Below are 15,183 nucleotides of genomic sequence, written 5' to 3' on the forward strand. Positions count from 1 at the left end.
CTTTAGTGGTGTGGGGGGCTGTGCTTTGTCAAAGTGGTTGGGGTTTCCTGCCTGGTTGTCCCTGTCCTGGTCTAACTGTGGATGTAACCTAGCCCCCCTATCCCAGTCTCCTGTATCTACGCTGCAATAGTCTATTTGCAGAGCTATTTGGACTGCCTGGTCCAAACTTCCATTTAAGAATAATGGAGGCCACTGTGTTCTTGGGGACCTTCAATGCTGCAGACATTTGTTGGTAGCCTTCCCCAGATCTGTGCCTCGAAACAATCCTGTCTCGGAGCTCTACGGATAATTCCTTCGACCTCATGGCTTGGTTTATGCTCTGACATGCACTGTCAACTGTGGGAGCTTATATATGTTGCCTGTAATCCATGGCTTCTGGTTGGGGTATGTGCGGTCACTGTGGGGACAATGTCATCAATGTACTTATTGATGAAGCCAGTGACTGATGTGGTGTACTCCTCAATGCCATCGGAAGTGTCCCGGGACATTTTCCAGTCTGATTTAGCAAAACAGTCCTGTAACTTAGCATCTGCATCCTCTGACCACTTCCTTATTGAGCGAGTCAATGGTACTTCCTGCTTTAGTTTTTGCTTGTAAGCAGAAAGCAGGAGGATAGAGTTACGGTCAGATTTGCCAAATGGAAGGCGTGCTTTGTACGAGTCTCTGTGTGTGGATTTAAGGTGGTCTAGAGTTTTTTTTCCCTCTGGTTGCACATTTAACATGCTGGTAGAAATGAGTTAAAACGGATTTAAGTTTCCATGCATTAACGTACCCGGCCACTAGAAGCACCGCCTCTGGATGAGTATTTCTTGTTTGCTTATGGCCCTATACAGCTTGTTAAGTGCCGTCTTAGTGCCAGCATCGGATTGTTGTGGTAAACAGACAGCTACAAAAAATATAGATGAAAAGTCTTGGTAAATCGTGTGGTCTACAGCTATCAGGAGATACTCTACCTCAGGCGAGCAAAACCTTAATATTAGATTTTGTGCACCAGCTATTATTAACAAATAGACAGACTGCCACCCCTTGTCTTAACGGACGCAGCTGTTCCATCTTGCAGAAGGAACCAAAACCCCGCCAACTGTATGTTATCCATGTAGTCATTCAGCCACAACTCTGTGAAACATAATATATTACAGTTTTTAATGTCCCGTTGGTAAGATATCCTTGATCAGAGCTCATCCATTTTGTTATCCAATGATTGCACGTTGGCTAATAGGACTGATGGTAGAGGGGGTTTACGCACTCGCCTACAAATTCTCAGAAGGCAGCCCGACCTCCGACCCCTTTTCTCCGTCTTTTCTTCACGCAAATGGTGGAGAAAACAGTATATCCTTCGCGTCGGACTCGTTAAAGAAAAAATCTTCTTCCAGTTCGAGGTGAGTAATCACGAAAGTTATTTTCGGTCATAAGTGACGGAAGCAGCAACATTATGTACAAAATAAGTAAAAAAATAAGTTACAAACAACGCGAAAAAACGAACAAATAGCACAGTAATGGTAGTTTACTGGTAAACTTAGAACATTTCCAGTAATATACCCTCCCTTTCCAACCCTAGTCACAACTACTACTGAAGAGCACTACAAATTAGGGAGGGGTAGCCCAAAAACTGGGAAATCTACATATAGTAGAGCAAAAATGATGATGAGCTTCGGCGAAGGATACCAGCTGCATTGCGGCGAGAGGCTTATCGCATGCACAGGATAGCAGCGTGTGCGACCCCATCTGCTAGCTCACCACTTTGTGGTTTGGACCAAAAATCACAGACTCCCTTCATTTCCATCGTCGCACTAGCTCAGCTTACTGTCAGAGCAACGTGCTACCCGTCAACATGCCTGGCGAAGTCTGTGTGGTCCGGGCCTTGCTGCAACATTGAACAAATGGTGTGTAGGTGAACATTGTTCCTGAGCACTGTCTCAAGATCAGCTTTCCTTTCATTTTTTTAGGGTTTGAGGTAAAGGAAGCTGATCCTAGATCTGTCATTAGTGGCTATCGGTTTTCAACCTCTTTTTGGTGGAGAAGTTAGGCCCACCTTAAACATGTCACCTGTATCTATAAGTCTAAGTAGTAATCTTGACTGGGCAGCACAGTTTAGAATAGAATGGACCACAGACAATGGAGAAAGCAACTGTACTTGTGTTGAAAAACCCCAATAGGGATTCACACTGCCAAAACAGTGCCTGCCTACAATTTTTGGTAGTTTTCTTTTGGTCGTCCAGTTATTAGGTCTACCTTCGAGAATGTCAGATATCCAACACAGTAGCTTGTTAAAATGGTTAGCGTGAAATTAGAACAAAACATTTCAAAGATTCACTCTAACCTTGAAGTTTAAAACAAGTTAGAGGGTGTCTCACCTGTCTGCCACTGGCTTGGCGATGGCTTCAAATATGTCCTCTTGCTTGACTGTTTGATCAAACACCTCTTGGAACCTGAAGGGAAGTGGGAAAATAAAGGACTTTCCACACACTGCACTTTAAATAGAGGGGAAATCATTACTTCTATGCACAGCAGTAAATTAACATTTTGTTACAGCCTGGACTGAAAATAATGTTCGGTAGAGATTCTCCTCTAAGCATGCTTTTTAGTCTAAATGTAGGCTTAATCGGAGTCCAGGAAACCAGCCCATGATCTCCAGTAGGCCAATACAAAGGACAAGCAAAAAAAGGATTTTGAGACAAATATTTGAGACGAATATCTTATTAAATAAACCCAAAACGTGGACTGAAGAGCGTACTCCTTAAAGGGGCAATCGGTCACCCGCCACTGATTTGGTAAACAGCTGAGGGATGGGGATAGAGAAATGTAACCACTCTAAAATTCATAGACAGAGCTATGAATGGAAGAACTGACCATCCATGAGATCAACATTATAGATGTAATCATGATTTGAGGTCATACAGATGAACTAAGCTTAAGGTACACTACATTACTTAACTAACTAAGTATGTGGACACATGCTCATAGAACATCTCATACCAAAATCATGGGCATTAATATGGAGTTGGTGCCCCTGTTGCTGCTATAACAGCCTCTACTCGTCTGGGAAGGCTTTCCATGAGATGTTGGAACATTTCTGTTAGGACTTGCTTCCATTCAGCCACAAGAGCATTAGTGAGGTCGGCACTGATGTTAGGCCTGGCTCGCAGTCGGCGTTCCAATTCATCTCAAAGGTGTTCGATGGGGTTGAGGTCAGGGCTCTGTGCAGGCCAGTCAAGTTCTTCCACACCGATCTCGACAAACAATTTCTGTATGGACCTCGCTTTGTGCACGGGGGCATTGTCATGCTGATACAGGAAAGGGCCTTCCCCAAACTGTTGCCACAAAGTTGGAAGCACAGAATATCATTGTATGCTGTAGCAATAAGATTTCCCTTCACTGGACCTAAGGAGCCTAGCCCAAACCATGAAAAACAGCACCGGACCATTGTTCCTCCTCCACCAAACTTTACAGTTAGCACTATGCAATCGGGCAGGTAGCATTTTCCTGGCATCTGCCATACCCAGATTCCTCCGTCAGACTGTCAGACGGTGAAGCGTGATTCATCACTCCAGAGAACGCGTTTCCACTGCTCCAGAGTCCAATGGCGGCAAGCTTTACACCACTCCAGCCGACGCTTGGCATTGAGCATGGTGATCTTAGGCTTGTGTGGGTCTCCTCGGACTTGGAAACCCATTTCATGAAGCTCCCGACGAACAGTTATTGTGCTCATGTTGCTTCCAGGGGCAGTTTGGAACTCGGTAGTGAGTGTTACAACCGAGGACAACAATTTTTACACACTACGCGCTTCAACACTCGGCGGTCCCATTTTATTTTTATTTCACCTTTATAGGCTAGTTGAGAACAAGCTCTCATTTACAACTGCGACCTGGCCAAGATAAAGCAAAGCAGTTCGACACATACAACAACACAGAGTTACACATGGAATAAACAAACATACAGTCAATAAATACACTGCTCAAAAAAATAAAGGGAACACTTAAACAACACAATGTAACTCCAAGTCAATCACACTTCTGTGAAATCAAACTGTCCACTTAGGAAGCAACACTGATTGACAATAAATTTCACATGCTGTTGTGCAAATGGAATAGACAAAAGGTGGAAATTATAGGCAATTAGCAATACACCCCCAATAAAGGAGTGGTTCTGCAGGTGGTGACCACAGACCACTTCTCAGTTCCTATGCTTCCTGGCTGATGTTTTGGTCACTTTTGAATGCTGGCGGTGCTTTCACTCTAGTGGTAGCATGAGACGGAGTCTACAACCCACACAAGTGGCTCAGGTAGTGCAGCTCATCCAGGATGGCACATCAATGCGAGCTGTGGCAAGAAGGTTTGCTGTGTCTGTCAGCGTAGTGTCCAGAGCATGGAGGCGCTACCAGGAGACAGGCCAGTACATCAGGAGACGTGGAGGAGGCTGTAGGAGGGCAACAACCCAGCAGCAGGACCGCTACCTCCGCCTTTGTGCAAGGAGGAGCACTGCCAGAGCCCTGCAAAATGACCTCCAGCAGGCCACAAATGTGCATGTGTCTGCTCAAACGGTCAGAAACAGACTCCATGAGGGTGGTATGAGGGCCCGACGTCCACAGGTGGGGGTTGTGCTTACAGCCCAACACCGTGCAGGACGTTTGGCATTTGCCAGAGAACACCAAGAATGGCAAATTCGCCACTGGCGCCCTGTGCTCTTCACAGATGAAAGCAGGTTCACACTGAGCACATGAGCACATGTGACAGACGTGACAGAGTCTGGAGATGCCATGGAGAACGTTCTGCTGCCTGCAACATCCTCCAGCATGACCGGTTTGGCGGTGGGTCAGTCATGGTGTGGGGTGCCATTTCTTTGTGGGGCCGCACAGCCCTCCATGTGCTCGCCAGAGGTAGCCTGACTGCCATTAGGTACCGAGATGAGATCCTCAGACCCCTTGTGAGACCATATGCTGACACATGCACATTTGTGGCCTGCTGGAGGTCATTTTGCAGGGCTCTGGCAGTGCTCCTCCTTGCACAAAGGCGGAGGTAGCGGTCCTGCTACCTCCGACGGCCTCCTACACGTCTCCTGATTTACTGAAAGTGTCTGTCACTGTAAGGCCATTCTACTGCCAATGTTCCTCTATGGAGATTGCATGGCTGTGCGCAAAATTGTATACACCTGTCAGCAACAGGTCTGGCTGAACAGGCGCAGTGGAACTTCCGCAATCTATTAAAAGGCTGTTGTGGTTAAGAGGCCTCTCAATAGCCACGGTTGACTACAAAACTATGAATTGAGGGCTTGGAAGCGTGGCATGAAGGGCACTGCCCTGTATTATAAGGACAGCGGCCTTCACCGCCACAGTGAATCAGACATTGTATCTTTGCCATTACGTAGGCCTATGTGAAAAGAGAAGTATGTCTACGCTTTTGTTGCCTGTTACGCACACTAAATTATTCCGCTGCTCTGTCGTTCACTACACACTTTAGTCTGAGACTGTCATCATTGAAGTTGTTTGTGGTGACGAGGGGCGTTTTACAAAACAAAGTCATTTGCAATTGGTTAGAGACGACCCAATCAGAGTATCAAAGCCAATGATCAAAGCCAAACCATTGTTTTCTGGACCAATCTGATGGACTATATATATCTTTTTTTTTTTTGCATTCGGTGAAGGGTCGTGGGAGGTACTCAGATCCAGACTCATTGCGAAGAAGAAAGTAACATCCGTGTTCGTGGCGTAGCGTTTGGCCAGACCAAGGAGTCTTGGTAGCCGGGCAAATGCTTTTGCACAGACACTCTGCCCTTATGTAGTTCTGTGGATATCCCATAAAACAACCAGAAGGAATTGATGAGCAACTGCTATTTAGAGACAGGCTTAAGCGCAGGGGTAGGGTTAGAGCTAGTGGTTAAATCCTTCCCAGCATGACCATACAGTGCATTTTCATTCAACTTAAGAGCATGTCGCTGTGGTAGAAAACGTGTTGAAAGTCATAACCTAAGCCCTACACCTGAGCCTTTAGGCTCTAAGCCTAATGACAACAGAAATACCATGATCCGTGATGCATGTGATGTGTGTTCGCCCGGTGCTCACCTGAACTTGTAGGTCTCCTTCTTGTTGTTTACGAAGCCGTCAGCCAGGTCCTTGGGTACCAGGAACTCCAGTATGGAGCCCGTCGGCTCCTCATTGTCCACACAGTATACCTGAAAGAAGAACAGTGTTAGCTTGTTATTCTTGCGTTGCCAGACATCATTACGTATTGTAGCTAGGCCTAAACAGTTGTTTGCAAGGCTAGCTTGTTAACAATAGACATAGGGCTATTTCAGAGAATAGAAATGCATTGTGGTCACACAGTGCTTGGCCCCATATGCAGTGTAGACTCAAATGATGACAAAAACAAACAATGGAAAAGTTTAGGTTAAGGCGGTTGTACTAAACTCATGAGGCATTTATAAATTACGGGGGGGGGTTGATTCAATGTACAATTGTGAGTCAATTGTGAGTTCGCTCAATATTTTATATAGCTAAACCAACACAGGCCTCATTCTTAAGTTAAGTAAAATTATATGTTCACTCAACTTTGAGGTTGAGTGAACATACAATTCAACTTGAGAATTTATTGGATCTTGTTTGCATATTTCCCAGTGTGCCTTGCCTTTCGAGTGAATTATTACCATCCATAACTGTATTGTTAGCAACAGAGACATGGTTGTTGTATTCAATGCATTTCAGTCCTGTAGCCTTCACCAAGTGAGTCTGGTTAGGCAATTATTTTAAGGCCTAGTTACATATGCAGTGGTCTGAAACTCTTGGTTTACAGGCCACATCAAGCCTGCATGCAACGTAATGTGTAATTCCTATTGGAATCTAGCCAGAGTGAGGATATCTGTCACGATTGTCGTCGGGAGAAGGAGAGGGGGACCAAGGTGCAGCGTGGCAAGTGTTCATCTTTTAATACAACAACTGAACAAAAACAACAAAAACGACAAACGAACAGTCCTGTAAGGTGACGAAAAAAACACTAAACAGAAAATAATCACCTACAACTCAAAATGGGAAAACAGGCTACCTAAGTATGGCTCTCAATCAGAGACAACGATAGACAGCTGCCTCTGATTGAGAACCATACCAGGCCAAACACATTGAAATAGAAAACCTAGACCTACAACATAGAATACCCACCCACATCACACCCTGACCAAACTAAAAATAGAAACATACAAAGCAATCTATGGTCAGGGCGTGACAATATCCAACAATTGGAAATATAATCACATTTATTGAGACTGCTGGGTCAGGAAATGTTTATTATTGAGACTACCTAGACCTAAATCATATACAGCGCCTTCAGAAAGTATTCACACCACTTGTATTTTTCAACATTTTGTTGAGTTAGAGACAGAATTTGAAATTGATTAAATATAGATTTTTTTCATTGGCCTACACATAATACCCCATAATGTCGAAGTGGAATTAATTTTTTCTAAATGTTTACAAATTAATAAAAAATGAAAAGATGAAATGTCAATAATTATTCAACCCCCTTATGGCAAAACTAAATAAGTACTGGAGTAAAAATGTGCTTAGAAATTCACATAAGTTGCATTGACTCACTTTCTGTACAATAATAGTGTTTAACATAATTTTTTTATGACTACCTCATCTTTGTTGTAATTACTCCACAACACTAACCTAATTGACAGAGTGAAAATAAGAAAGTGCGTATAGAATGAAAATATTCAAAAGCATGCATTCTGTTTGCAACAAGGCACTACAGTAATACTGTAAAAAAAATGTGGCAAAGTAATTAACTTTTTGTTCTGAATACAAAATGTTATGTTTGGGGCAAATCCAATACATTACTGAGAACTACTCTGGATATTTTCAAGAGTAGTGGTGGCTGCATCATCACTAGAGATGTTCGATCGGGTTTAAGTCCGGGCTCTCACTGGGCCACTCAAGGACATTCAGAGACTTGTCCCGAACCCACTCCTGTGTTGTCTTGGCTGCGTGCTTCGGGTCATTGCCCTTTCGGAAGGTTGATCCTTTGCCCCCATCTGAGGTCTTGAGCAGGTTTTCATCAAGGATCTCTGTACTTTGCTCCGTTCATCTATCCCTCGAGCTTGACTATTCTCCCAGTCCTTGCCGCTGAAAAAAATCTCCACAGCATGATGCTGCCACCACCATGCTTCACCGTAGGGATGGTGCCAGGTTTCCTCCAGATGTGACTCTTGGCATTCAGACCAAAGAGTTCAATCTTGGTTTCATCAGACCAGAGAATCTTGTTTCTCATGGTCTGAGAGTCTTCAGGTAACTTTTGGCAAACTCCAAGCCGGCTGTCATATGCCTTTCACTGAGGAGTGGCTTACATCTGGCCAATCTACCATAAAGGCCTGATTGGTGGAGTGCCGCAGAGATGGTTGTCCTTCTGGAAAGTTCTCCCATCTCCACAGAGGAATTCTGGAGCTCCGTCAGAGTGACCATTGGGTTCTTGGTCACCTCCCTGACCAAGGCCCTTCTCCCCCGATTGTTCAGTTTGGCCGGGCGGCCAGCTCTAGGAAGTCTTGGTGTTTCCAAACTTCTTCCATTTAAGAATGATGGAGGGCACTGTGTTCTTGAGGACCTTCAATTCTGCAAAATGTTTTGGTATCCTTCCCCAGATCTGTGCCTTGACATAATCCTGTCTCTGAGCTCTACAGATAATTCCTTCGACCTCATGGTATGGTTTTTGCTATGACATGCACTGTCAACTGTGGGACCTTTTACAGACAGTTGTGTGCCTTTCTAAATCATGTCCAATCAAATGAATTTACCACAGGTAGAAGCATCTCAAGGATGATCAACGGAAACAGGATGCACCTGAGCTCAATTTTCGAGTCTCATAGCAATGGTCTGAATACTTATGTAAATAAGGTATATCGGTCTTCAATTTTTTTTATACATTTGGTAACATTTCTAAAAACCTGTTTTTGATTTGGGGTATTGTGTGTCGATTCTTTTATTTAATCCATTTTAGAATAAGGCTGTAACGTAACAAATATGGGAAAAGTCAAGGGGTCTGAATACTTTCCGAAGGCACTGTATGTCACCTTCTGTCATAAACATGCTTTCCCATCTCAAGAGGTTAAAAGGGGACATTTAAAGTGAAAGGGTTGACACCTTATTCTTAAAATCAGCCACGACTCCTCGTGACAGGGCGAATGGAAGCTTGTTGTGTGGCACATGGAAAGGTAATTGAATGCAAGCTTTAACAAAATACCAAAATTTAACTTGTTATCCATTTCTAGCCTATCTAGGCCTATGTTATGCTTGACGCGCTCAGTTTTCCACCACAGAAACACCAGAAAATAGCCAGAGTAGAACCAGCTCACCTGCCTTTATGATTTGACTACAGATGTTCAATGTTTCTTTTGAAAATAATTGTATAGATTTACCAAATTAAAACCAAATGTCAGTTCTCATTACAGGCTTGCCCTTTTTACCTGAGGGACAAATATAAATTAATCACTAATCAACAAAATAGGCCTAGCTAACTAGTCCATTACAATGATGGTGAAGATGTAGGGTTAAGTGGGTTAAAATCTTCCTAGAATTTGGACACAAACGTGGGACATGCCAGAATTGGAATGTAAAGAGAAAACAAATAGGCCTAGCTAACTTATTGAAATGAAAACACACTTCTATTCTAAGTATTTTATCAAAATATACACACACACAATGTCTAAAGGACATAAAAGGCACTCTCGTAATTAGGGGAGAACACTGATGGGGAAGACCATTGAATACTCAAATCCAGGGCAAGGTTTGTTGTGTGGTTGAGGTTTGATGGCCTACTCAATGCGCAGCGCACAATACCGTGGGTGGTTGCAATAATAGGCTAAATGGTACTAGCTACAGGCCTAGGTCTCTAGACTTTTAGAGAGATTAGCCTAACCCTGAGCTGAATGCCTACCTTTTAGGCTACACCCATACCGTACTATACTATAGAACAGGACAGTGTGGTCATAGCTAAAAAGGGGGCAGAATTGTTGTATGAGACAAGGGCTGCATTCCAAAAACTTAACAGACACACCCTCTCCCCTCAAACTAAGTGGACACGTCTGATGACCTATCATGACATCTGATGAGTTTACACTTGCAGGGCAAAGGCCGAGGGAGGAAGGAAGTAATTAATTTTAAATGGACCACCCTTGCCCGGAAATTCATCACTCGTTCGTGACAATAGTATTTTCAGCCACCGGTAGCTTGTGGGTGTTTTATATGCGCTACAGTCAATTATGATTGCATGTCTACTTATATTAACTATATCATTATTAATATACGCCTACTGTATGATAGCTAGCAAATTAATTGGCTAACTAACATTAGCCTGCCTTGCTACTTCTGAAGAAGGAAAATGTTTTATTTCTCCAATTTCCAAAAGCTAGCGAAACAAAAACGTCATTACTTTTACGAGACGTGTTTGTGCATTAGTAGCACAATTTCTAAAATATTTACATTTGTTTTTACTTACACTTGTATGTTGACTCCATATTGGCGTTTTAAGTTTTGGCTGACTTTACTTAGCGGGTGTACAATCATCGTGAATTGAATTATGGGGCGTTTCAGGCCCCGAAGTGAACAGAACTGTACACTGGCAAACTCCATTAAAAAAATGAGGGCTAAGGGGCTTACGTTGCTTGGCTAATCTTTTGAACCAACGAAAAATATGGCTGGGGAGATTCCCCCGGGCCCAAGGCGAGGGTAAGTGGACGAGGGTGCGTCTTTTATGAGTTTGAAAGGCAGCCAAGGAATCATCATGAAATAAGGCCAGGAGGGTTGGACATTAAATAATAATGGGAGAAATGTAGCTATGTAGCTAATCACAAATGATTGACAACAACAAGCATTCCAGGTAGCCATGTGGCTAGGCCTACTACTATCGAGCTCTAGGGTTGCGGTCCAAACACTTAACAGACACACCCTATTAGTGATGGGTCATTCGCGAACGAGTCGGCTCTAAGAACCGGCTCTTGTAGGTGAACGTTGGGAGCCGGCTCGCATATCAGAAGAGCTGAATCTATTTATGAAAAAATTAAGATATCAAAACATTTAAATGATTCAAAAAATTAAATAATTCAAAGAACAGAAAAATAAATAAAATAATATAGGCCGAAATGCTCAAGTGCACACACATTCGTTCTGACTGTCTGCTCAGACTAACAGCCTCACCTGTGGTTCCTGTCAATCAGACACGATGTGTCAACCAATGAACCAAAGATGCGTGAGGGAGGGCCGAACCAACTCACTCACAGTAACACACTTAGCTGCCGAGGAGAGAGAGGAAGGACAGCTGTGAAAACAACAGCTGGAAAATGAGTCGGAAGCATAGTAGCATTTGGATGCATTTTAATAAGTAGACAATGTTAGAGCACATTGTAGAATTTTCCAAAACAAAATCTCATATAAAGCTGGTTCTACGCACAACCTACACCGGCATATGCGAAATGTGCACACAACTGTGAAGCTAGCTGTAGCGGAGCTTCGAGAAACTAGCGGCCTGCTAGTGATAGTGGTGGAGCCAGCACTTCCACACGTGGAGAAGTAGGCCTACTTGACTGAGTGGATACGGCGCGACCCACAGCAACGCAGTCTTCTATGGACCAGTTTATGCCAAAGCCCATGTCTGTAGTAAAACAAGGCCATGTCTTCTGGACTGCTTTGACTTCCGTGACAGACACACCTCAGAGAACTTGGCAGAGTGGCCAGAGAATGGCAAGTAGGTTGAAAAGTGGTCTGCTGTGTTAGCAACAATGCAGCTAACATAACCAAAGACATGAAAATGTTCAAATGGACCCATCATCCATGTCTTGCCCACACAATCAACCTGATTGTAAGAGATGCTCTGAAGGTGATGAAGCCCACTGTGGACAAAGTGAAAGCAACTGTGGAATACTTCCACAGGAGCACAGTAGGTGCTGAAAAAAGTCTCCACAATGCCAGATGGGGATGCCTGAGCTGAGGACTAAACAAGACTGCACTACAAGGTGAAATTCAACATTTTATATGTTGAAGCGGTTTCTTGAGTCAAAGGATGCCATCATCTCTACCCTGGCCATTGTCAATGCACCTGTTGATGCTCTGACCCAAGAGGAATGGGAGGTGGTGGAGGAGGTGTGCAGAGTCCTGGAACCCTTTGAGCAGGTCACTGTGGAGATCAGTGGAGAGTAGTAAGCAGTTATTACTACATCATTATTTAATCCAGTATTATATATGTAGCAGTAGATGAGAATGTAGTATCAGTAGACAAAACATGAACCTGAACTAATAAGTTACTGTTCTCTCTTTTCAGCTATGTGACAGCCTCAAAAAATGATACTGTTGTGTAAGGGTCTGCAGCGAATCACAGCCAGCCACCAGAGAGAAGCAGATGTAACCACAGGACATGTGACAGAGTTGATGGACACCCTATGTTCATCAATGGACAGAAAGTTCCACAGAATGGAATATAATCACATGCTATCAGAAACCGCTGCACTTGACCACAGGTTTAAGAAGTTAGCCTTCAGTGATGCCAGAGCGATTGATGAGGCTCTTCAAAGAATAACCTCAGCAGCAGGGAGGGACAGCCCCAGCAGTCAGCTGGCTCAGGCACTAGGGCAACAGGAAGAAGAGGGAGCAGATGGAGCAGAAGCACCAGCAGTAGTGCCACAAACGTCTACTGTTTGGATGCTGCTTGACGAGAGAGCAACTGGGCACGCAGCACGAAGGAATCCCTCAGCAGATGCCATAATGGAGGTCTGATCCTATTTGGAGGAGCCCCTCCTCCAAAGATCTGTAGATCCTCTGAGCTGGTGGAAGAACAAGGCCTTACTAAAGTCATGAAAGGAAGACTGCATAGTGGCCACATCCGTTCCCTCTGACAGGGTCTTCTCGAAAACAGGACAAATAATTACTGAGAGAAGAAACTGCATCAGCCCCTCGAAAGTGAGGCAGCTTGTATTTCTGAATGCAAATCTCTCATAAAAGCTAAATATGGACAGCATTGCTGTGTGCTGCTGGTTATAACATGGCAATAAAGAAGAGAGAAAAGAGGGGCCAGTTTAATGTTTTAAGTGGGATGCTGCAGTTTTGCACATTGTTATTTATTTTTCTTTGATATGGTGCAATACTCTATTATGCTGTTCAGATTGTAATAACTTTGAATGGTTGGATTTATATGCATTTTGTTTATATACATTAAAAAGTTATACTTTAAATGCAAATGTTTAATAGCATTATTTTTCATAACAAACCAATGCATTTTTAAATACATTGTGGTTAAGGTTGAGTATGATTTCATTTAATATTTTAATTAGAATTGTTTTAACACCAATCATAGTCAAACTATCGCAAAATGTTTGACTTGAAAAAATACAAAACCTATTTTTTTAAAGAGCCGTTTGGGAGCCAAAAGAGCCGGCTCTTTTTGGTGAGCTGAGTTGAACGAGCCGGCTCACTGAAAAGAGCCGGAATGCCCATCACTACACCCTATCCCCTCAGCCCTCAAATTAATTGGACACTTCTGATGACGTTTCATGATGTCTGGCGAGTATACACACTTCTGTTCCCACATGTACTTCCTGTATTGATTTGTTGTTAATATAAAAAATTAAATAAAAACACTTGCAGGGCAAGGGGCGAGGGGGAAGGAATTATTTTTTAAATGGACCAGCCTTGGCCGGAAATTCGTCACTTGTTCATCCCGCGATGATTGTGTTTTCAGTCACCGGTAGCTTGTGATTTCTTTATGTGCGCTACAGTCAATTATGAGTGCATGTCTACTTATATTAAATATATAATTATTAATATTCGCCTACTGTACGATAGCTAGCAAATTAATTAGCTAACTAACGTTAGCCTGCCTTTATTCATGTTAGTCGAAGTTGAGCAGAAACAGGTAATTCTGACTGGTAACCTGTTTGCTAGCTAAGTACGTTAGCTGGCTTGGCTAATTAACCATGTGGATACCGCAGAGGGATAAAGCAAGCTGACCTATGCATAGTCAATTACTGTTAAACTCAACTCCACGATGTAACGCGTTACTTCACAAATTAGCCTATGCTGTGACCCAAATTAACATTGCACAAAATAAGATGCACTTACCGAGGTCGTTTTCTTTGTGGGTTTTACGCGGGCAAAGATCTGGATGCACTGTTTTACCATTTTCTCTTCAACTGGGAATCATATGTTTTCATGCAAACGCATTCACATTTGGATAACGTCTGGGTAAACAAACTTTTATGATGACTGCTCCACTCTAGTCAAGCCTTTTGGATTTGTTGTAGCAGTTGTTGCCAGGTGAGGAGTCACGTGATGTTGAGGGGCAATACACAGGGAATGTGATTGGTCATCTGTATCTTCTTCAATGGGTTTAACGGCGGATGGTATCCAATGTTAATGGTGCATTACCGCCTCCAGCTGGACGGGGTATTAAATGTGAAAATAAAAACCATTTCTGTATTGGGGGAAAACGCCATCACAGGCTCCTGTGATGGCAGACCATTCGACTGAAATCACGAAGACGCCAAAAATGTACAGCTGCGTTCACAATAATTACAATTTTCTTATACTTCTCCGTTTGTACTGTACAGTTTATGACCATTGCAATAAATAATACAAAGTCCACCTTTTTAACATTTAGCATTTCACTATCCCTTGATTGATGAGAAACCTTCACTGGTCGTGGTGGCTCTCCTACCATTACTTCCATAAGATACTCTTCCCTTCTGCACACACTTGACACATGACCAAATATTTTACATTTATGACACTGAAGGGGCTTGTGCACAAAAGCTCTTACAAGGTATCTCATCAATCCTAACTTTATAATAATTTAAAGAGAATACAACAAATAAAAAAAACAAGCACATTCCTCAGCAGAGGTCCTCAATCAACACTCTGAACTGCCCGAAATGCACTAATACATACATGTGTGGCGAACTCTGAAGATTGTTCCATACATGGGGTGCAAAGAAACTAAAAGCTGTTTTTCCTAAATGTGTAGCAACAGACATCATTTCCAGTTAGCCATCCCTGTGATTGGGTATGGCAACTTCTACTTCTATGGGTGAGTAAAGATGTCTAGTAATGTGGGTTTTTGCAAAGGGCTTTATAAATAAATAGAACGCAGTGTTTCGACCTACGTTTAGTCAGGGCCATCCTACTTTCTGATAGAGCAAGCAGCGATGAATGAGTGC

At 43.1% G+C, this 15,183-nt stretch overlaps 1 protein-coding gene across 1 annotated transcript in view; it reads right to left on the reverse strand.

Moving 5' to 3' along the window:
- Positions 1-14,149, reverse strand: part of kif6 (kinesin family member 6) — a 79,159-nt gene extending 65,010 nt beyond the window's left edge. The window contains exons 1-3 of the mRNA XM_038969533.1: positions 14,090-14,149; positions 6,059-6,168; positions 2,355-2,429 (exon numbers count right to left, since the gene is read on the reverse strand). Coding sequence (XP_038825461.1) covers positions 2,355-2,429; positions 6,059-6,168; positions 14,090-14,149 — 245 coding nt within the window. The remainder of the gene's footprint in view (positions 1-2,354; positions 2,430-6,058; positions 6,169-14,089) is intronic.
- Between the last annotated feature and the right edge of the window lie 1,034 nt (positions 14,150-15,183).

The sequence above is a fragment of the Salvelinus namaycush genome, chromosome 30 (assembly GCF_016432855.1).
Source record: "Salvelinus namaycush isolate Seneca chromosome 30, SaNama_1.0, whole genome shotgun sequence".
NCBI classification, from domain to species: domain Eukaryota; kingdom Metazoa; phylum Chordata; class Actinopteri; order Salmoniformes; family Salmonidae; genus Salvelinus; species Salvelinus namaycush.